This window comes from Chanodichthys erythropterus, chromosome 17 (genome assembly GCF_024489055.1).
Source record: "Chanodichthys erythropterus isolate Z2021 chromosome 17, ASM2448905v1, whole genome shotgun sequence".
Taxonomy (NCBI): Eukaryota; Metazoa; Chordata; class Actinopteri; order Cypriniformes; family Xenocyprididae; genus Chanodichthys; species Chanodichthys erythropterus.
In genome coordinates, this window is record NC_090237.1 from 20978309 (window position 1) to 21002999 (window position 24691).

A 24691-nucleotide genomic window follows, 5' to 3' on the forward strand; every position below is an offset into this window, starting at 1 on the left:
TTGACAAATATCTAATCTGGTAAAATGTGTGGTCAGTACCACTGCTCCCTATACACAGAGTATGCGCAATTGCAAATTGGAAAGTAAACGTAATAAGCGAGCCTGCATCCAAAAGCAATTTCAATACCCTGCATATTGATAGCTGCTCCTTGATGCTCACAAATGATATAGAATATAATTACTACGGCTGCCCTCGACTAAAGATTTTTCTGGTCCACTAGTAGTCACCATTAGTTGACTAATCGCACGTTTCTGCCCCCTAATAGTCGACTAACCATTACTAACCATGTTAGTAGCAACTTTACATGGCCGCTCGCTATAACATTAACCTAGAAAAATGTGCGCTATTCAAGTGTTTGTGCGGAGTGTGAAAGCTGTAGCCAGAGATGGGCGTAAATACATGGAAATGTATTTAAAATACAAATACAAAATACTGTGTGGAAAAATTTATTTAAATACAAATACAAAATAATGTGTGGGAAAATGTATTTAAATACAAATACAGTATTTTGTATTTTGAAAATACACAAAATACATGTGAAATTGAAGATTCAGTGCAGGTATCCCTATTAGGCTGAAATCTATCTGGGCCTATTCTGAATGCCAAAAAGCATTTAGATGTGTGCAACTACTTAGAAACTTTCGTTTTAATTTTATATACCCTTCCCCTGCCCTGTAGGAAATAAAAAAACTACAAAAAAATTTTTTTTTTTAACTTTTATTATGTTTTATCATCATCATTAAAAGCCAATGTGACAATGTGTAATTTGTTAAGCTAATTATAAATAGTCACAGTGAATTAAAGGTGATAGAGAGGATTTTTTCGTCGACTGAGAATCCAAAGACTGTTACTGAGTTTTTGAAATGAGCGCATGTGTAAGAACAGCCCCCCTCCTTCGAAGGAACGCCTCCCAAAACTCATAAACACTCGTATTGGAACACGAGTGTTTACCACCGGCATTCGCTGTGTTGTGTTAGTGGATTCATTATGTCGGACTCACCGCAGGTAACTCATAATCTGCAGTTGTTACTCCTGTCTCCTGACAAAAACATTGCATGGAGCGCCTGTGGAGTGTGGAAAGTTACTGGAGCGCGCAGCCACGCTCGTCTCTCACAAGGAACGTCATGGCAGTGATTGACAAGCCAGAGGGCCAATCGTTTACGCGATGATCACGTAAACGATTGGCTGATGTTTTTAAGGCCCTACCTCGTGCACAGATGATGTATATTAATATTATTCCTTTCAGTGCACCTAATAAATAGTCTTTTATCAGTTAGTAAAGACAGTTTCAAGTAATATTGCAAAATATATAAAACAAAACATCCTCTTTAGCACCTTTAAGAAACTACATAGGCCTACTGACTTTTAATTCCTTACCTCATTTCTGCTCTCTCTGTCATTCTCTCTCTGTCATTCTCTCTCTCTCTATCTGTCTCTTTCTTAAGTGCTTGCTTCCTTGCTGGTAATTACAAATAAACTAATGTAGTGCAAAATAGCAGCCATTTATATACTTACTTCTGACAAGGTTACAATACAATGACAAGGTAATCTATTACTTATGTTGAACACTACTAAAAAAAAACTGTAAAACTGTGGGAACCTTTTCTGCTATATAGCAAAGAATAGGGATGGGTGATATGACCAAAATCTTAATTTTACTTCACAGTAACAATATATGGCATGGTTTCACAATTATCAATATCAGTTTTGATACCACAGCAAAAACTGAATTTCAAACTCTTTTGATGTTTTTTTTTTTTTTTTTTTTTTTTTTTTACGCAAGTAGTATAGTAACTTTTATGTTTATTTAATGTAAAGTTTATTTGTTTCTATATACATAATTAGAAAATATAAAGTTTATCTAAGAAATCATTTGGCACTTTTTTTTGGTGAACAATAAAACTAAAAGTGTAGTGTATCATTCATCATTGTCATCACAAATGCACACAATCACTACACTAAACTGATGGAGACAGACAATGATTAACCTAATTATTTCGTCTCTACATAAACAAACATTTGCATAGATGGGAAAACCCAATCACAATTTGGAAATGTGTCCAGTTACATTTTCATAAAGCACCATGTTTGTAAAATTTAAAATGATTACATTTACAAAATGAGCCTGCATAGCAGAAATAATGAATAAAGTAATGGTCGGTGTTTAATACAATCGTTAATTGAAATAAAATAATTAATGAATTAAAAAACATATATAACATAGTATTGTTCAATTTAGTGTTATACATATGTTATCATATTAATATGTTTTGTTCTAATGTCTCAAGTCACAATTTCAAGTTTACTGGGTTTAACTTGATTATTTGGTAAGAGTTTAAGAAGTGTACTAAAAAAATTTTTCACATGTGTCGTCAAAATGACCTACAACCTAATCAGTTTACATGTGAAGAAATCCATGTATTCACAAACTTCTCACAAGACGAGTGTTTGACATAGTATAAGAGGTGTTTGACAAATTATTCGGCAAACTACTTCCTCTCATTGCTGCTTTTTGGTGGTTTGGAGAACAATTACTCAGAGTCGCCCTCTGTCGTTTCACAGAATTATACAACAGAGAACACGTCAAGCATAAACTAGTCTGGTCTGAACTAGTTGATGCATGAAAACAACACCCCGATAAAGAGGTTGACTGTCTCAAAGTATTTTGAGTATTTTGAAAATACAAAAATACTCATCTTAAATGTATTTAAATACAAATTACATTTGCTTTTTTCCAAAGGTTTTAAAATACAAAATAGTATTTTGTATTTCAAATACGTATTTTAAATACATGTATCTGAAATACTGCCCATCCCTGGCTGTAGCGCACTTACTGCATGACAGCTAACAAGGAGATAAGACTAAGTCACAGAAGGTCATTACTGAATGGGGTGGCTGTTTACAGAGTGATGTATCAAAGCATATTAAATGCAAAGTTGACTAGGAAAAAATTGGGTAGGCAAAGATGCACAAGCAACAGGGATGACCACAAGCTTGAGAATACTGTCAAGTAAAGCCGATTCAAACACTTGAGAGAGCTTCACAATGAGTCAAATGAAGCCGGAGTCAACGCATCAAGAGTCACCACACTCAGGCATCTTCAGGAAAAGGACTACCAAGTATGGAAGTAAAATAATGCCAAATGTTTTTGAAATAAAAAGCTTGTTGAATTGCACTATTTGAAAAAAAATATGCATTACATTAGCTGTACTTGCATTTAGATGCACTGTATTTTTAAGGCTTGCATTTTTATGGGCTGAAATTCAACATGGTCGAATATTTAGGCTGTGAATATTTCAATTAAGAATATTTCACACACATTTTCATTATTAAAAATTCAATAATTCATATTCACCTTTTAGATTTCACTTCCAAAATATTCATTCTGTTTAAAAATACAACCTATAAAATTCGACTAGCAATTTTCAGTCCATTTTATTTCGCTTTACAAATTCGCTTCCACAAATTCAGTGGCTCAAATTCGGCAGAAAATTCAACATTTCACATCCGGGAACTGCAGGAAGAGCAGTAGAGTGCCGATGCATCATCTCTATCTGCTGTTAGTCTTCTTCACCAGCAGGTGTCGCTAGCGGCTGTTTAGGAAGACCAAAGCAACGCTAGTAAGTCATCATTCATTCATAAAAACGGATTTACAGAAATGGAGCAAGTGGTAAGTGAATGTGTGATGATTATCAGGGCCAGTATAAATGCAGAAAAGCTGATAAAGACACAAAAGCTGCATTTATGTTTAATTCAGTGTATTTACGCTTACTTTCCCTGTGTAGCTACAGCTTTCTCTCCAGTGAACAAGATAACGTTATTGCCCGATGCTGGTGTACAGATCAAACGTTAAATCTGAGATATACATATATTTCTCTCTGTTGATAAGTTTCCTTAACTTTATATCGCAGCGCGGTGTTGTAATAATAGGGTTTCCCTCATCCGTCATAGGATTCCCCTGCCATCAGGACATATAAAACTCTTAACACAGCTTAATGGACTCGTACAGTGATATAAAAGACCAAACTCGCACCTCATTTGTGATGTAGGTTAGACTATATAGGCTCCAAGAAAGCAGATACTGGCATTAAGTTGATTTGACGCTGAACGTTTGATTATAATATTCGCAAATTTAGGGACCGTCTCTAAAGTTACGACATTCTGTATTCACGTTTCTACCTTCAATAGCATTTAAAGAGAATGACTTAGTCACAAAACCAACTCTAAAGTGTTTATCTAGGTGTCAGGTATAATGCAAACCTTTTAGATTATTGATGTTTATTAAAATAAAAGGTAACACTTTATATTAAATAGTTGATATGAACGAACAATGAACTGCACTTCTACAGCACTTACTAATCTTTGTTAATGTTAATTCCAGCATTTACTAATACATTATTAAAATCAAGAGTTGTATTTGTCAACTTTAGTTAATGCATAGTGAAGTAACATGAACAATGAACTGCTGTATTTTTATTAACGTTAACAAAGATGAACAAATACAACAACAAATGTGTTGCTCATGGATAGTTCACATTAGTTAATACATTATGAACCTTACTGTAAAGTGTTTCCAAATAAACTGTCAAGTAATATGTAAAGATTGCTATGTATTTCACTACTGTATTGGATAATTAGAAGCTCAATAACATTTGATGAGAATGATTTACAATCACCAAAACTACCTGTGAAGTGTTCATCTATAGGTGCCAGGTCGAAGAGTGATGCACCCTTCTCTCTCTCTCTCTCTCTCTCTCTCACACACACACACACACACACACACACACACACACACACACACAATCAAACACACTCAACTCAAAGTACATGCACATATACTTTTTCTTTTTTTTACACATTCATCACACAATTAGTTCTACTTAGTTAATTTTATTTCTAAATTTTATTTAAAATTTGTATAAAGCAGGATAATCTATGATCAGGTAAAATAAAAAATGAACAAAGTAAAAAACATTGTGTGATGAACATGTAAAAAAAAAAAAAAAAAAAAAGAAATAGTATATATGCATGTGCTTTGAGTGAGGTGTGTTTGAATATGTATATGTGCATGTGTGTCTACAAGATTTTGGTAGAAGGTAGAAACGTGAATACCAAATGTCGTAACTTTAGAGACGGTCCCTAAATTTGCGAATATCATAATCAAACGTTCAGCGTCAAATCAACTTAATGCCAGTATCTGCTTTCTTGGAGCCTATAAAGTCTAACCTACATCACAAATGAGGTGCGAGTTTGGTCTTTTATATCACTGTACGAGTCCATTAAGCTGTGTTAAGAGTTTTATATGTCCTGATGGCAGGGGAATCCTATGACGGATGAGGGAAACCCTATTATTACAACACCGCGCTGCGATATAAAGTTAAGGAAACTTATCAACAGAGAGAAATATATGTATATCTCAGATTTAACGTTTGATCTGTACACCAGCATCGGGCAATAACGTTATCTTGTTCACTGGAGAGAAAGCTGTAGCTACACAGGGAAAGTAAGCGTAAATACACTGAATTAAACATAAATGCAGCTTTTGTGTCTTTATCAGCTTTTCTGCATTTATACTGGCCCTGATAATCATCACACATTCACTTACCACTTGCTCCATTTCTGTAAATCCGTTTTTATGAATGAATGATGACTTACTAGCGTTGCTTTGGTCTTCCTAAACAGCCGCTAGCGACACCTGCTGGTGAAGAAGACTAACAGCAGATAGAGATGATGCATCGGCACTCTACTGCTCTTCCTGCAGTTCCCGGATGTGAAATGTTGAATTTTCTGCCGAATTTGAGCCACTGAATTTGTGGAAGCGAATTTGTAAAGTGAAATAAAATGGACTGAAAATTTCTAGTCGAATTTTATAGGTTGTATTTTTAAACAGAATAAATATCTTGGAAGTGAAATTTGAAATGTGAATATGAATTATTTAATTTTTAATAATGAAAATGTGTGAAATATTTTTAATTGAAATATTCACAGCTTAAATATACGACTGTGTTGAATTTCATCCCATAAAAATGCAAGCCTTAAAAATACAGTGCATCTAAATGCAAGTACAGCTAATGTAATGCATATTTTTTTTTCATTTAGAGCAATTCAACAAGCTTTTTATTTCAAAAACATTTGGCATTAATTTACTTCCATAACCAAGCCACTTCTGAAACAGAAACAACGTCAGAAGCATCTTACCTGGGCTAAGGAGAAAAAGAACTGGACAGTGAACAGTGGTCGAAAGTCCTCTTTTCAGATAAAAGTAAATTTTGCATTTCATGTTGAAATCATGGTCCCAGAGTCTGAAGGAAGACTGGAGAGGCACAGAATCCAAGCTGCTTGAAGTCTAGTGGGAAGTTTCTGAAGTTAGTAATGATTTGGGGGGCCGTGACGTCTGCTGGTGTTGGTCCATTGTGTTTTATCAAGTGCAAAGTCAATGCAGCCATCTTCCAGTAGATTTTGGAGCACTTTATGCTTCCATCTGCTGACAAGCTTTATGGAGATGCTGATTTCCTTTTCCAGCAGGACTTTAGCACTAGCCCACAGTGCAAAAACCACTTCCAAGTGGTTTGCTGGCCATGATATTACTGTGTTTTATTGGCCAGCCAACATGCCTGAACCCTGAATCTATGGGATATTTTCAAGAGAAAGATGAGAAACAGTTGATCCAACAATATACAGATGATCTGAAGGTTCAGTAGTGCCTCAGCAGTGCCACAGGCTGATCGCTTCCATGCCACACTTCAACGATGCTGTAATTTGTGCTAGGAGCAAGTCATTTGCTGTAATATGTGCTGCCGACCAAGTATTGAGTGTACAAATGAACATACTTTAAAGAACCTGAACTTTTCTGTTTTGAAAATCCATTTTTTGATTGATCTTAGGAAATATTCTAATATTTTTAGATACTGGATTGTGGACTTTCATGAGCTGTACGCTCTAATCATCAAAATTTAAAAAAAAAAAAAAACTATTGAAATGTTTTACTTTACATGTAGGGAATCTAGAATATATGAAAGTTTCATTTTTAAAAATAATTTACAATAAAAAAATGAACTTTTTCACGATATTCTAATTATATGACCAGCACCTCTATATTTTTCGATCACCATGTCTCTTTAGGGGGGATATGCGTAATTTTCTTTCTGAACATAGTATTCGGCTTCGGGCACATCCCTATTTCTGACCAATGTATATACCATTTGGGGTCTGTACAATTTTTTTTTATGTTTTTGAAACAAGCCTCTTTATGCTCACTGTGACGAGCAGGGCGGGCGAGAGCCGTGAGGGAACGGCGCGAGGCCGGTGACGCGAGTGATAATGAGCGTCACCTGCGAGGCGTGCCGGCCTCGAGTCTCTCACGGAGGAGCTCCGGAGGCATAAAACGAGGAGCGACTACAATGAAAGACGAGAGAGGACCAGGCCTGGACTTTATTTTATGTTTTGTTATGTTTGTGTGGCCGGCAGACGTCCGCGAGGGTCTGCCGGCATTACTTTCGTTTTGTTCTTTGTTTATTTTACATTAAAAGTTACGTTCAATGTTCGCCGGTTCCCGCCTCCTTCTTCCCATATCTACTAACGTCGTTACATTGGTGCCGAAACCCGGGAGGAAGGAGGGACATGCTGTCGGAGAGCCCTCGCTGCTGAGGGGGATCGCGGTGCTGCGGAGTTCGGGCAGCGCGGGAGTGAAGACCGCGAGAGGCTGCCCGAACTCCGCAGCACCGCGATCCCCCTCAGCAGCGAGGGCTCTCCGACAGCATGTCCCTCCTTCCTCCCGGGTTTCGGCACCAATGTAACGACGTTAGTAGATATGGGAAGAAGGAGGCGGGAACCGGCGAACATTGAACGTAACTTTTAATGTAAAATAAACAAAGAACAAAACGAAAGTAATGCCGGCAGACCCTCGCGGACGTCTGCCGGCCACACAAACATAACAAAACATAAAATAAAGTCCAGGCCTGGTCCTCTCTCGTCTTTCATTGTAGTCGCTCCTCGTTTTATGCCTCCGGAGCTCCTCCGTGAGAGACTCGAGGCCGGCACGCCTCGCAGGTGACGCTCATTATCACTCGCGTCACCGGCCTCGCGCCGTTCCCTCACGGCTCTCGCCCGCCCTGCTCGTCACACTCACCAATTCTGCATTTATTTGATCAAAAATACAGTAAAAAACTGTAATATTGTGAAAATAATATTACAATTTAAAATAACTGTTTTCTATTTTAATATATTTTAAAATTCATAATTTTTTCCTGTGATGCAAAATGAATTTTCAGCATACTCCAGTCTTTAGTATCACATGATCCTTCAGAAATCATTCTGATATGATGATGTGGTGCTCAAGAAACATTTCTTATTATTATCAATGTTGCAAACAATTTTTTTTTTGAGGATTTCTAGTTATGTTATCCCATTGCTTGTTTTTTTTTAAAAAAACTCAACACACTTGTCTTTAATGGTTTCAATATTTGGTTTCTAAATATGTGTTGAATTTCTATGGTTTCTTAGTTCACCACACAGAACACATAGTGCGGTTGGTCGGTACAAAACATTTTTATTCTTGTTGCAAGTAAACTTGTATGCCTACGCAACCCATGTTGGCATCTGCCTAATTTGATGGGACTGTGTCAGAATACGCTATACTTGGATGGTCCTACAAACTTTGACCTCGGCCTCTGCTGTTGTCCATCTGTTTGTCCTCTTGACTTTAGATCCATAGTAGCAGCTGGCATTGTTCTGATGACCCAGCTGGGGAAAAGGTGCAGTATAGACATGAATTTGGGACACGACTGGTCGTTTTCAACAAGAGTCCTGGTGTTCTGGAGCATGTCCCCTCAAGCAGCTGCAGTCATGGGTAGATGGAATAGATGTTTACTCAATGTTTCCCGTTAACAATGGAAAGACTAGAAGCCAGACACACACACTCACATTTGGTTTTTGAGTCTAAGTGAACGGTTTCTGTGTGCTGGATGTATTTTGCTTAAACAAAGTACGTTAACATTGACTGTGTCCCTCCACTTAATGTGATATTTTAATAACGTCCAGGTCACCTACCCATGACAAAACCTTCTGGGCAGTGAAACAGCAAATTTGCTTTGTCACTGCATTAGACTACTGGATGTTTCATTCATAATTTCGATCACTAGTAAAAAAATATTTTTTTTTACATTCTGATTTAATAATTTTGGCTAGCCTTTACAATTAGGTTAAATTTTTTTTACATTAGTTAACTGCATTATTTATCAAGAAATAACAAAGAAAAATACTTCTAAAACATTTATTAATTATGCATCAGGTCAAAGTTCACTCTTCCGCCGGAATCTATTTGAAACGTTTCGCTTCAGAAGGCCTTTATCAACTCCGTGGAGTCATATGGATTACTTTTATGATGGATGAATGTGCTTTTTTGGGCTTCAAAATCTCAGTTATTATTCACTCCCATTATAAAGTTTGGAAGAATCAGAATATTTTTTATTATAACTCTGATTATGTTTGGTTGAAAGATGATAGTCATATACATGATAGACATATAGGGTGTGTAAATTATGAGATAATTTTCATTTTGGGTGAACTAATGCTAATTTTAATGCTTTAATAAAGTCCAACAACTTCATTTATTTTAAGGTTAAAATAGGATTTTAAATACCAAATATAGACATTTGGACTAAATCTAGTTCCACAGTCAAAACCTCTACAACTACATATCACTTTTGTGGTTATTGTGCTATTATGATATAAATACTAAGTATTATGTATAAATCTTGTTTATGTTATTGGTTTCATTCTCTCAGATTGAAATGACTCTCCTACCATTTTCATTGCAACCTTCAAAGTCTCATATATGTGACATTTTCATGTGTTCAATGTTTTTGGAGTTTAATGACCCTCAGAGGTGTGATGTAAGGGAAGATTTTAATAGACCCTCACTTGAGATCGTCTGCAAGGAGCTGCATTTTTCGACCAGAGCTTGTCTGACTGACTAATTTTAACCTCTTCCAAGCAGTCCCTATGTCATTTGTCTTCGGGTGAAAGAACTGCTTTTAAAGTGCGATCATGTTCCTGCTTGGGAGATTTATGCCTTTCCGTACGCCTTTCCGTCTCCCCTCCTTATCCCACTTCTCTCTACTTCTTTTTTGACCTACAGCAGTTTGTCTGCAGGGCTGACTGCTCTCAGTTGTTCTTGTTATGTCTCTGTGCAGATACCAAGGCAAACAGAAGAACTGATGTTATTGGGTTTTTCTATCTTGCAGTCTTTCACCTTAGTCTCTAGAGGCAAAACCATGTTCTTTTTAGTAGACTTTTACAAAGGGTATGGCACTGACCCTCTGCCCTCTGTTTTCTGTGTTTCTCTGTGTGTGTGTGTTTGAGTTTTTGTATACATATACGTCTGAGGGCCAGTCTTTTGCTTTATTGAAAAACTAAGAAAAATCTTGGTCTTTTTGCTAAATGAGTGTGTTCATCTGCCCAACTACTCTGTGTGGGGGTCAGAATTGCCTGTAATGATAAAAGCAAATTTAACCCAAAAGGCCACTAAAACCTGAAATCATCTACATTTTGAGACTTGCTTAATAATTAAAGGTGCCGTAGAACATCTTTTCAAAAGATGTAATATAAGTCTAAGGTGTCCCCTGAATGTGTCTGTGAAGTTTCAGCTCAAAATACCCCATAGATTTTTTTTAATTAATTTTTTTAACTGCCTATTTTGGGGCATCATTAACTATGCACCGATTCAGGCTGCGGCCCCTTTAAATCTCACGCTCCCTGCCCCCTCCCAAGCTCTCGACTATATTACAGTGCATAAACAAAGTTCACACAGCTAATATAACCCTCAAATGGATCTTTACAAGATGTTCATCATTCATGCTGCACGCATGCATCGATTCCTGTGAGTATAGTATTTATTTGGATGTTTACATTGATTCTGAATGAATTTGAGGCTGTGTTCTGTGGCTAACGGCTAATGCTACACTGTTGGAGAGATTTATAAAGAATGAAGTTGTGTTTATGCATTATACAGACTGCAAGTGTTTAAAAATGAAAATAGCGACGGCTCTGGTCTCCGCGAATACAGTAATAAACGATGGTAACTTTAACCACATTTAACAGTACATTAGCAACATTAACTGATTAGCAAATATCACTAAAAATATCATGATATCATGGATCATGTCAGTTATTATTGCTCCATCTGCCATTTTTCGCTATTGTTCTTGCTTGCTTACCTAGTCTGATGATTCAGCTGTGCACAGATCCAGACGTTAATACAGGCTGCCATTGTCTAATGCCTTGAACATGAGCTGGCATATGCAAATATTGGGGTCATACATATTAATGATCCCGACTGTTACGTAACAGTCGGTGTTATGTAGAGATTCGCCTGTTTTCCGGAGGTCTTTTAAACAAATGAGATTTAAGTAAGAAGGAGGAAACAATGGAGTTTGAAACTCAACGTATGTCTTTTCCATGTACTGAACTCTTGTTATTCAACTATGCCGAGGTAAATTCAATTTTTGATTCTAGGGCACCTTTAATATTAAATAATTAATTAAAACATAAATGAATCACAATTGTCACCAATCTGATCAATTTATTTGAACATCCAGTATATATAATAATGATAGTAATAGTAATTAAATTATTACTTAAAAAAAAAAAATAATAATAATAATAATAATAATAATAGTAATAATATTGTTATGGTTTTCAATTTTGATTTTTTTTTCCTCATAATGGTATCACCCAGACATTTCTGACTTTAAATTTCCCAAAAAATATCAAAATTATTTTTTAAAAAACATACTCATCATAGAAGAGGTCAAGTCTTTGTATGGGTGAACAACATTTAAATATATTGGCAATATATATATATATATATATATATATATATATATAGTATGTTTATTAAGAAATCTCAAAATGTAGATTTATTTATTTATTTGGGGGAAAGTTTAAAGGGTTAGTTCACCCAAAAATGTCCTTAAAAATATCCTTTGCAATCTGTGTTTGAGAATCAGTATTCTGTGCAAAACTACTGCATTTCAAGTTAGTCTTCTTCATAGTGTGCTGACCATTTGCCAAGCTAACTGTGTGTGTTGTTTTTGCAGGAAACAAGAGCTGCTGACCATCTCCAGTGTGCCTCTGGGAGAATGTCCACCCTCACCTCCCCGCACTGCACCACCCACCATGAAGGTGAGTGCTGTGGTCCCACATTTACACACAAGCGTCGCTCTAATAGCTGCTGTTAGCTGAAATTTAGTGCATTCATCTCTCAGACACACCTTTATACTAAATTAACCTCTATTAGCGTGATATCCTGAGAAAGTGAGAATGCCCTTTGTAGCATGCTATAAAAATGACCCTCGTTTCACTACAGAAATGTCAGTATGCTCTTACATAATGTCTCTAACCGACTTTGACATGCACATTAACCTGCGGTGCTGTCTGTGAAGGTACACACGCAGTGTGTTTGAGGTAAAGCTTTCATTCAAGGTTACCTCTAAATGTAATTCTGATTCATTTGGACTGAGAAATCCATTTTCTTCAGAGCATTAAGGTCCCATTGAGTTTGCACAGTATCGCTATCTCAAGAGGGCCTGGAAAGATTTTCTGTCTTGTTTAAAAGTGGTACAGAGTTCAGAGATGGATTGCGTGGCGTGAACGGAGCACAGTCGGTGTCACCTTGAAATGAGACGCAATTGCTGAAAAATAAGCAGAGGAGGGAGAGAGGTTGGTGTTTATGTGGGAAGGGAGGGCGAGAAGCCGAGGTGTCAGGAGCCACATTAAGATGAGAAGACATGAAGTCGAACTCAGAGGTCATGATCCTGTTAGCCAGTGCTTTAATTATGAAGATAATTTCTCATTCAGACTGATTAAATGTCTGAAGCACACAGCACTAGTTGAACATTATACTTGAAATGTATTAAGGTCTCCATCAGGTGTTTCATTATCACCTGCTGTTAGCCTGTTACCAAACTGCTTTTAAAATGAACTTCAGTCGCTTTGTCTCTCTTGTGAGCATCTTGTAAATTCTGTCATCATTTACTCAACCTATTGTCATTCCAAAACTTGTACAACTTTCTTTTTTCTGTAGAACATAAAAGAAGATATTTTGAAGAATGTCTGGGTTTTATTTATATTGTTTTTTTGACTAATACTTTGAAAGTCAATAGGGGAATAGTTTTCTTTCTTTCACACCGAATAGTTTTAGGAACTCAGTTATAGGAACTAGCCTCTAGGATAGTTCCCCGAGAACTAATTTCTCCCCTGGGCCATGTTCCTGGTTGCATTCACACTGGGAATAGGAACTGTGAAGCGTCTTTAAGTGGGGCATTTACAAAAGCTAAAAAACGGTGGATGGAAGACGCCGTGATCTGAGCTGTGTTTGTTGTGTGTCATGGGTTTCGTGATAACGGAGATGGAATGTTTTCCATGTTTTGTGAAGTAAATGTTTACATGGCTTTTTAAAAATGGCAGGTTTCGGTGTTTGACATGTGTTTGACCAATCAACGTACACTCACGTCACTGATAGTTCCTATAGTGCTAGTTTAGACCCTACTCTGAAGTAGGAGCTAATTTATTTCCCCCAAAAGGAGTTCCTAAAAGTAATTTAGGGAGGAGCGAGCCCATCTAATCTTCCAATCAACAGCCAGAGTATATAAGCAGCTGCTTACCTCTCTTCAGTCTCAGCTGTTTCAGCATCCCTCCACCTCCCCAAACTCCACTTTCATCTCAGGTACTGTACCTTGCCCTATGTAATCATATTATATGGGCAAACGAACTCGTTAAAAGGAGTTCCTAGAACTAAAATCGTTCTTAGTTCCTGCGGTGCGAACACGCCAAAATCCGGGTTCTTCAGTCAATAGTTCTAGGGACTATGAAAAGGTTTCTCCAGTGTGTAGGCTCCTAATGGGATCCAATGTTGTTTTGACATGTTTGATAGAAGAAGATATTTTGAAGAATGTCACCGTTTTTGTTTTGTTTTGTCTTTTTTTTTTTTACCTATACAATGAAAGTCAATGGGGCCCAATGTTGTTTTTATATGTTTGATAAAAGAAGATATTTTGAAGAATAGAACTGTTTTGTGTGTGTGTGTGTGTGTGTGTGTGTGTGTGTGTTGTTTTTTCTTTTTTTACCTATACAATGAAAGTCAATGGGACCCAATGTTGTTTTTATATGTTTGATAAAAGAAGATATTTTGAAGAATATAACTGTTTTGTGTGTGTGTGTGTGTGTGTGTGTGTGTTGTTTTTTCTTTTTTTACCTATACAATGAAAGTCAATGGGATCCAATGTTGTTTTGACATGTTTGATAGAAGAAGATATTTTGAAGAATATAACCGTTTTTGTTCTTTTTTGTATTTTTTTTTACCTATACAATGAAAGTCAATGGGATCCAATGTTGTTTTGACATGTTTGATAAAAGAAGATATTTTGAAGTACATAACTGTTTTGTTTGTGTGTGTGTGTGTGTTTGTGTGTTGTTTTTTCTTTTTTTACCTATACAATGAAAGTCAATGGGATCCAATGTTGTTTTGACATGTTTGATAGAAGAAGATATTTTGAAGAATATAACCATTTTTGTTCTGTTTTGTCTTTTTTTTTTTACCTATACAATGAAAGTCAATGGGATCCAATGTTGTTTTGACATGTTTGATAAAAGAAGATATTTTGAAGAATATAATTGTTTTGTTTGTGTGTGTGTGTGTGTGTGTGTGTGTGTGTGTGTGTGTGTGTGTGTTGTTTTTTCTTTTTTTTACCTATACAATGAAAGTCAATGGGGCCCAATGTTGTTTTTATATGTTTGGTAAAAGAAGATATTTTGAAGAATATAACCGTTTTTGTTTTGTTTTGTCTTTGTCTTTTTTTTACCTATACAATGAAAGTCAATGGGGCCCAATGTTGTTTTTACATGTTTGATAAAAGAAGATATTTTGAAGAATATAACCGTTTGTGTGTGTGTGTGTGTGTGTGTGTGTGTGTGTGTGTGTGTGTGTTGTTTTTTCTTTTTTTTACCTATACAATGAAAGTCAATGGGGTCCAATGTTGTTTTTATATGTTTGATAAAAGAAGATATTTTGAAGAATATAACCGTTTGTGTGTGTGTGTGTGTGTGTGTGTGTATGTTGTTTTTTCTTTTTTTTACCTATACAATGAAAGTCAATGGGGTCCAATGTTGTTTTTATATGTTTGACCAAGGGCATAATGTATATTAATAAAATAAAGTAATAATGAATAAGTAAATACAAACAAGCTGGACAATGTTCCAAATCAGCCCACCGGGATTTCACTTTTCAGCTGCTCGCGATGGCCAGTCCAAGACTGCCTTATATTTAGCACAGTTAATATATTAATAATTAAAAATGATAGCACTTTGGGTGAAAAAGGTCATCCTTTGTGTTCATTCTTTTAAACTACTCCTCAACATGCATGCAGTGTAAATAAAGCAGTTACATCAATGAGATGATAGTAGTCCGCGGCCAAACCCCCGTGCTAATGGTAGGCCTACAGCCACGGCGCAAATTACAAAACAAAAAATGGAAAAATAGAAAATCGGTTAGATTTAATTTATTCAAATGATTGTTTCTAAAGTCATAATTTAGCAGAGTAAAATTGAAAAAAGGGGGTAAAATGGCAAATATCCATTGATGATGTAACTGAAAAACAGGAAAAATGAACGTCTGGTTTCAGTTTTTCATTTTTGCATTTGAATTGTATGGTCTGAAAATTAAATTGTGAAGCGTTACACGGACCGGGTCCAATGTTGTTTTTATATGTTTGATAAAAGAAGATATTTTGAAGAATATCACTGTTTTATGTCTTTTTTGTTTTGTTTTGTTTTTTACCTGTACTTTGAAAGTCAGTGCGGTCAAATGTTGTTTTGACACCATTGACTTTCATTGTATGGAGAAAATGGTTGAAATGTTCTTCAAACGTTCTTCAATCTTCTTTTGTGTTCCAGAGAGGAAAATAATTCATAAAACTTTGGAATGACATGAAGGTATTTCACTACTGTTTAAAAGTTTGGGGTCAGTAAAAACATTTTATTTTTTAAAAAGAAAATAAGGCTTTTATTCTGTAATGATGCATTAAATTGATAGTGAAAACATTTATAATTTTATAAATGCTATATATTTCTGTTCATCAGAACATCCTGAATGAAATATCTCATGGTTTTAGAAAAAAAAAAAAAAATTAAGCAGCACAAATATTAAGAAATTAACATGATTTCTGAAGCATCATGTGAAGACTGGGGTAATGATGCTGAAAATTCAGCTTTGCCATGACAGGAATAAATGACATTTTAAAATATATTAAAATAGAAAATGGTAATTATAAATTGAAATAATATTTTTACAATATTTCTGTTTTCATTACCAAAGTCTAGTTTGTATTGCGCTAATCCTAAAGTATATTTGTCATTTAAAAACTCACATAGCCTGTTTTTTTCCAGTTCTAACCTTGTCCTTAGACTACTGAGTCACTTTACACATTGCAGGGAAATGTTTGCAGAACACACGTTAACACAACACAATGTACTGTACCTCATTTAGGTTTAGCTATCCTTGTAGGGACATTTGGCCACAGTGTAGCCAGAACCTGACATACAAACACACACACACACACCTACTCAAAACACCCCCACAATGTGTAAAGACTCCATTAACACCTGTGTTTGGTTGTAAACACAATACAGTTAGTAAGGACATATTAATCTGTGTGTGTGCGTGTCTTTTTAAGATATATAATTACGTTTTGTACACACAGTTAGTGGCCACTCCCAATGTAAACCCAGAGTTTGAAGAAGAAAAGAGGAAAGGGAGGACAGCAAGTGTGTGGATGTGATAAGCTCTCTTGAACTGTGGCTCAGCTGTCCGTCATATACAAAGCAGAACTACAAAGGCCAAAAGACGCAGAGAGAATGAGAGAACTTAATAACTCTTAAGTACAGACACACTGGTAGGACCAGTTTGAGGGTGCGGACTTGGCCGTCCTCTTCCTGTTTTGTGCTACTGAAAGTGTTTGCAAAGAGGAACACAGCTAATCAGAGGAGAGAGGTATGATCGCCTGTATAACACACTGTGACGGGGGAAGCAGAATGTGAGAGGTATTAGACTGGTTGTTTGTTTATTATGGGACGGGGGTGTTGATGAAGCTTGTGTTTGACCTCCTGCACCGCTGTTTGTAATTTGTTATTTGTACCTATAAAAATATCTTTTCACATTCATGTAAACAATAGCATTAGCATTTATATTTAAAAAAGGTAACATTTTAGAGTATGGTTTAATTTGTTAAAAATGTTTAATGTATTTGGTATCATCAACTAACAATGAACAGCATTTTTTTTCTTTTATAGTACTTATTAATCTGAGGCATGTTAAAGGAATATTACAGATTTAAGTTACTTATTTTACAGCATTTGTTGCATCATATTGATTATCACAAAAAAAAAATCTAACTTTTCCTGCAAAAATCATGATTGCAGTGAAGCACTATTAATGAAAATTAATGTGGCCAATAAATGGAGGATTTATCAAATGTTAACTTATACAACCTAAAATGTTAACATATATATATTATTCATATAACATATATATTTATTATTCAGACACTAGAAATATTTTTTAGTTGATTTATGGAAGTGAGGATAGCAAAATAAAGTAAACTGTGACATATTATACCCAAAAATTCTTCATACAGTGAATTACCAGTAAAATTGATAAAACATTTGGGACCAAAAAATTTTCCAACACTTTGACATGTTTTGCTTGAGTGTTTTCTGACATAATTAAGAATATTTTTTCTAACACAGTTCAACTCTGAGATGTTGTTATATTTTATTACCATTTGTTTTTAACTATAGTGAATAAACTGTAATAATGAATGAAATGTTCAAGGTGTCTGAATAAATTTTGGTTTGACTGTATATCAGCGGCGTGCAGTGATGTTGTGAAATGAGGAAGCAAATTCCTCACAATTTTATTTGTTTTTATTTTTTATAAATCAAATGTAAATTCATGTCCCAGTTTCCTGGTTAAACATTACATTATAAAAAAGAAAGAAAGCCAATACAATTTTATTTTGTATTTTTACATTAACTATGTAATTAATGTTCTATTTATTAAAACCAAGTATCATTTTTATTTTACATTTTAACATTTATTCCAAAATAATAACTAAAGTCAGTAACAATTTAACATATTTAAATAATAACAATTTAACCAATATGATATATCACAGATGCGAAGATCTAACTTTAATTTCACCAAGCTGATTGCTCACTAAAAACACCCCAAAGTTATCATGTTTTCAGGTCATTTCAAGTTTGATTTTGTGGGTGAGTTGGTGAGTTGTTTACTCACTTTTTAATTAGTCTTGCCATTAATGCCATAATGTTGTTCATTCAGAATGATTTGTGAAAACGGAACAGGCACAAAAACAAGATGCGGGAATTATTGCACAAACCAATCATATCCAATCATATCCAATCATAGTGATGATTCTCACATGACTTTCCCTCATTCATTCTCAATTACCTCCCACCAAACCCAATGCATGCTTTGGGGGGGTCTTTCAAAAGTCAATATACACTGATCAGGCATAACATAACAATGACAGGTGAAGTGAATAACACTGATTATCTCTTCATCACTGCACCTGTTAGTGGGTGGGATATATTAGGCAGCAAGTGAACATTTTGTCCTCAATGTTGATGTGTTAGAAGCAGGAAAAATAGGCAAGCGTAAGCAATAGAGTGAGTCTGACAAGAGCCAAATTGTGATGGCTAGACGACTGTGTCAGAGCATTTCCAAAACTGCAGCTCTTGTGGCGTGTTCCCGTCTGGTCAGTATCTATCAAAAATTGTCCAAGGAAGAAACAGCGGTGAACCGGCGACAGGGTCATGGGTGGCCAAGGCTCATTGATGTCGGATCCAACAGACGAGCTACTGTAGCTCAAACTGCTCAAGAATGCTGGTTCTGATATAACAGTGTCAGAATACACAGTGCATCACAGTTTGTTGGGTATGGGGCTGCACAGCTGCAGACCAGTCAGGGTGCCCATGTTGAACCCGCCCATCGCCGAAAGCACCAACAGTGGGCACATGAGCATCAGAACTGGACCACGGAGCAATGCAAGAAGGTGGCCTGGTCTAACGAAACATGTTTTCTTTTACATCATGTGGATGGCCGGGTGCGTTACCTGGGGAACACATGACACCAGGATGCACTATGGGAAGAACACAAGTCAGTGGAGGCGGTGTGATGCTTTGGGCAATGTTCTGCTGGGAAACCTTGCCTGTGGCCTCTTTCAACAGGATAATGTGCCCTGCCACAAAGCAAAAATGGTCCAGGAATGGTTTGAGGAGCACAACATTGAGTTTGAGGTGTTGATTGGCCTCCAAATTCCCCAGATCTCAATCCAATCGAGCATCTGTGGGATGTGCTGAACAAACAAGTCTGATCCATGGAGGCTCCACCTCGCAACTTACAGGGCTTAAAGGATCTGCTGCTAACATCTTGGTGTCAGATACCACAGCACACCTTCAGGGGTCTAGTGGAGTCCATGCCTCGACGGGTCAGGGCTGTTTTGGCAGCAAAAGGGGGATCAATGCAATATTAGGAAGGTGGTCCTAATGAAATGCCTGATCGGTATGTATGTCTGTATGTATGTATGTATGTATGTATATATATATATATAATGTATGTATAATATATGTGTGTGTGTATGTATATACACAACCAGTCAAAAGTTTGGAAATATTACTACTTTTCATGTTTTTGAGTCTCTTATGCTCATTAAGGCTGCATTTATTTCATAATAAATACAGAAAAAACAATAATATTGTGAAATATTGAAAAATGTATACTTTTATACAGCACGGATGTGTTAAATTGATAAAAAGTGATAGTAACATTTTATATTGTTAGAAAAGATTTATATTTTGAGTAAATGCTGTTCTTTTTAACCTTTTATTCATCAATGAATCCTGAAAAAAGTATCACAGGTTCCAAAAAATATTAAGCAACACAACTGTTTCCAACACTGATAATAACTGTGTATCAAATCAGCATATTAGAATGATTTCTGAAGGATCATGTGACACTGAAGACTGGAGTAATGATGCTGAAAATTCAGCTTCAATTGTAATATTATTGTTTTTTCTGTATTTATTATGAAATAAATGCAGCCTTGATGAGCATAAGAGACTTCGTTCAAAAACATTAAAAATATATATGTATACACACACATGTATACACACATACCATGGTGTAATGTTAACTCATACACCCTGAAATGTTAAAAATGTATTCATACATGTAGAAATTAACTTTAATTTAGATGCTGTAAATGCTGAAAAAGATGTATTACCTCACTGTAAAGTGTTACCAAACACACTGAGTTATTATAAACCAGGTTTAAAAGTGTTTTATCAAGTTTTTAGGTCTGCTGGAGAATACTTTTGTCCTTCAGTTCATTGTAATTTGGGCGAAGCTTCAAAGATCCAGGATAGGGTGTTGATCTTGGCTGAGACAACAGTGGAACTAACAGGTTGTAGTGACAGATAAGCTTTATATCCTTACTATGACACCACAAACAAAGACTCTGTGCATTTTTCACCATGCAGCTCTGATGTTTTTATATTTGATTTGATGTGCTCACCCAAACAGCTTTAGGCATTGGACTGCTGACTCATGTGAGTTTTGTTTGGTTGTAGAGCAAAAAAATCTCAATATTCAATATATAATCGAAAAGGTCAACAGGTCTTTGCGTTACAAAACTTTCAAACTCTTTTTCGTCTTCCTACTTTGACCATGCATTCCACTTTAGAAATGAGTTGCCTAATGTGTTCTATTGATGTTGTGGTCCCAGTTCCTCAAGGTTATTTGGGCAAATATGTCTCAGCTGGGCTGAACTTTGTTGACTTTGTGAAGCCGAGTTGCCCTTGGATCCATGGAAGGTTAAACATTAACCGATCTACATTTGCTCTGTCCCACCCACCTACATCTGTTACTCTCCGTCCGGAATATTCTTTAACCAAATGGATTTATTTTGAACAATAATCAGATGCTTTGTGGTGGTCTGCCTCTTAACTAGCAGGGGTGCTCTGTCGAGGTAAGAGACTCTGGGTTCAGTTGAACTATTGTGTAAGTTAGAGTTGAAAAATAGTTGAGGTTGTTTTATTATAAGCCCTTCAGGTCTAGACTAAAAATTATGCTTTAAATCTCTGTTGCATTTCTAATATTTAAGCCCTAATGCTTGCACAGCCCATTAATTAAATGAGGCTGTAAAGGTTCAGTAAGTTTGATTTGGATTGAGGATGTATTATGGTTTAAGTCTGTATGGAGGAAGAGGCATTAAATGTCATTCAGCATGCATTGAGCATATCTCAACCCATATCGCATTACTGTATTTATGATATAGCACTATAAATGTGCAGTGGATTGCAGACATGTCTATAGTTGTTGATTTGATCTTAGATATGATCAGGTTTGTTGCCTCAAGGCTGTGTGAGTTGGGTGTGTACGACTGAGAGCCCAGTATACATAGGAACTCTTTTAGTATGATTTAAAAAGCATCCCAGGATGCACCTCATGTTGATCGAGAGAATGTCCAGAGTGAGCAGAGCTGTCCAGAAATTATTTTGTGACCATTAAATGTTATTTTTAAAATGTAAAATGATTTTTTTCCCTTCATTTTTAATTTAATTTAATTTTGTTTGTAAATACAAAAGTTATTTTGTGTTTATTTAGTATTTTAAAGTTTTTTTGCACAATAAACCAGTTCCATATCAGCTATAGGTTGATTTTATTTAATCTTATATTTAATTGAGAATGCTCATTTCACCTAATTTAAATGTAGATTATCTTTGCCATCATGTGATGACTTAACTTAATCTTTAAAAAACACTAATAATTTAATAACAATGTTAAATATAATATTTCAAATCTCAAAATATCCACATTTTCACATTTTAAATGTATAATGTTTTGATGCTCACATTAATCAATCTAAAATTATTGATATTGGTTTTTAGTGTTTTATTGATTTATGAGTCAAGAAATGAAATATATACAGTTCAGTCATGAAACTCTAGATGGCGCTGGCTGATGGGTCCTCAACGCAAGCTGATGATAATTACAGATACTAAAGCAGTTCCTTTAAAACCCTCCACCTTCCCCAGCTCCACCTGTATAGATCTGCTATGGGTTACTCACAGCAGCGTATTGGTTTATGTATTGGCAGCAGCGTAGCAGATCTATTCCACCAAGACCAAATACATTAACATTGTCACATCCACAATGCTAAAAATATCCAAAGTTGTCATAATTTTACTGACCTTTATCTTTTATCATCCATAACATGAAAATAATTATCGGAATCTATTGGACAGATTTTTAAAAATGGTGCATCCCAAGATTTGATGTCTTTACTCCAATTCTAAAATATGGAAATAGTAATAATAAAAAATAAGTGGTATCAAAACTTAAGCTGTTCTTACGAATATTTCTTTCCTGATTCTACAATTTCCTTCCAGATCATAACAAAAACTTGAAAGTAAAAAATGAATAAATAAAAATAACAAAACTGGTTTGATGTAGATACTGCATCAACACAAACTATGTAGATTTAGATATTCAAATATTGACATCTCAATTTATGTTTTTTTCCAGTCGGCGGAGTTCTTCGACATGCTGGAAAGGATGCAGGTAAGACTCCGTCCATCATTCAGATGATCTTATAAGTGCATGTCGTTCTTTGGAATAAGATTGTAATAACAGTATTCCTATCGTAAATTTGTACTTAAGCTGAAGAGCATTTTACTGTATAATAATGTAATAATAACAGCATGTTTTTGCCCCTGAGTGCTGGCTAAGTGTTCTCTCTCCGGTGGACCACCAATCCTCAGTTACTCTGAATGAATAATTACACATTTCAGCTCATTTGAAAACACATTGATTTGGCCAGCACTTTTCTCTGTGGTCAGTCTTTGGATGGGGGTTTTTGTAGGAGCCCCACAGGGTGAGAGAATGGGAACAAGACACACTGACCAGTTATATATAACAGCAGCATGATTGTGTTGTCATTATGTGTATGTATGTGAGAGTGTATAGATGATGGGCAGCAGGTAGCTAAAGATCAGCTGATCAATATGCTGCGGCAGAAGCGTGGTATCTCAGTCGGGTGTTATTAAAGCCCTCGGTCTTCTTGTACAGATCTCTGTAAAGTGACAGATCGATGGTTTGTCTGAAGGGCTGATGTCCCTGTCCAATGGATCACATACACTTGTGATATTCTTAATCAAATAAGAAGGTGTGTCTTATGGCTTGTTCACAGAGAATGTGTATTTGCTTTGAAAAAACGCAAGACGTGGGCAGTGGAATGGGGAAAAAACGCAAGGTCTCGAGACAATTTTTTAAGGTCCTCTACTCTGATTTATCAGTCATACACATCCATCTAGCGCTTGTTTACGAATAAAAACATTGGAAAAGTAGTGCACTGGACGTGTTCTGTGTGAACAACCCCTTAGTCAGCTCCATACTTCTCTAGCATGTTCAGAGCCCAGGGAATTGGCCTTTTCCCATTTTCTTTTTCTAAAAGAGATTTTGTTTATAATTACATTCCTGATCTATATGAAATGGAAGCAATGTCAAAAACTTTTGAGAATTGAACAGTAATAAAAGTTGAAGAAAAACACATTTTTTAAAATTATTTAATTTTATTTAACTTTAACATTTGGATTTTTTTATTTTTTTATTTTTAATTTATAAATAAAATAAATTTTAATTTATATTTAAATTAATCTAAATAAATAATAAAAAATAAAACTAATTTAAATGATTTATATATATATATATATATATATATATATATATATATATATATATATATATATATATATATATATATATAATATACATACAATGAACTGGATAATTCACTGGAAACAGAAAGTGACTATTTAAAGTTTGATCTTTAAATTCTTCCACCCGGGAACAATACAAGTCAACACCATTATAACTTAAAGTTTGCTTAGTAGTATATCCTACTAAAGCATGGTGGTGTACACTCTGGTAAACGTATCCATAACAGACAGATGGGAGTGGACGGCAACATATAGTGCATTATGGGTTTTCCCCAGCGCATTATTGAAGTTTTCCTACTGTATTTGGCAAAAGGGCAGCAGCCTTTTTTCTGTTTTCTCTAGTCAGGTAGCACCGATTTCAAAAAAGTTTTGCCTTACTACTGTATAGGCAGCCAGGTTTTATTGAAAGCCCATTTTGCAAGTGGCGAAGTACCCCTTTAACTGTATAACAGCTAAAATGAAGATTGTCAAGTGATGTGTTATGCAATCACATTGGAAAAATATTAGCTACCTAGATAACAAGATAACTGTGTCATTGATGTCCCAATGTTCAGATTCGCAACAAAAGGGAACTAATAAGCATAATGAGATACAGATTTATTCTCATCACAGCTAAGAGCCAAACAAGAGATTCTTCCTTTATTTATCTCTAACTTTTTTTCCCTATAGATTATCAGGAAACAGTTTACCATGATAACCACAGTTTTTGACCAAATAACTTAATATTAGCCACCATAGTGATTAAAAAAAAGAAAAAAAAAAGAAAAATGAGGGGAAAAAGGACATTAACTATAAACATAGCTGCTATAATTGTGGAGCTTATTTGACAACCAG

General features: G+C 35.5%; 1 protein-coding gene across 11 annotated transcripts in view; it reads left to right on the forward strand.

The window, feature by feature from the left end:
- The window catches only part of rap1gap2a (RAP1 GTPase activating protein 2a), a 91983-nt gene that overhangs the window by 49205 nt on the left and 18087 nt on the right, over positions 1-24691 (forward strand). For 5 of the 11 annotated variants that reach the window (XR_010892232.1, XM_067366194.1, XM_067366201.1 and 2 more), the window contains 2 exons: positions 12100-12184; positions 22665-22700. Coding sequence is in view for 10 of the 11 variants with exons in the window: in XM_067366194.1 (XP_067222295.1) it covers positions 12100-12184; positions 22665-22700 (121 nt within the window). In the remaining variant the exon portion in view is untranslated. Of the gene's footprint in view, positions 1-10860; positions 10881-12099; positions 12185-15952; positions 16020-16758; positions 17099-20244; positions 21106-22664; positions 22701-24691 lie in introns of those variants that run through there. The other 6 variants (XM_067366197.1, XM_067366200.1, XM_067366198.1 and 3 more) reach the window with 6 other exon arrangements.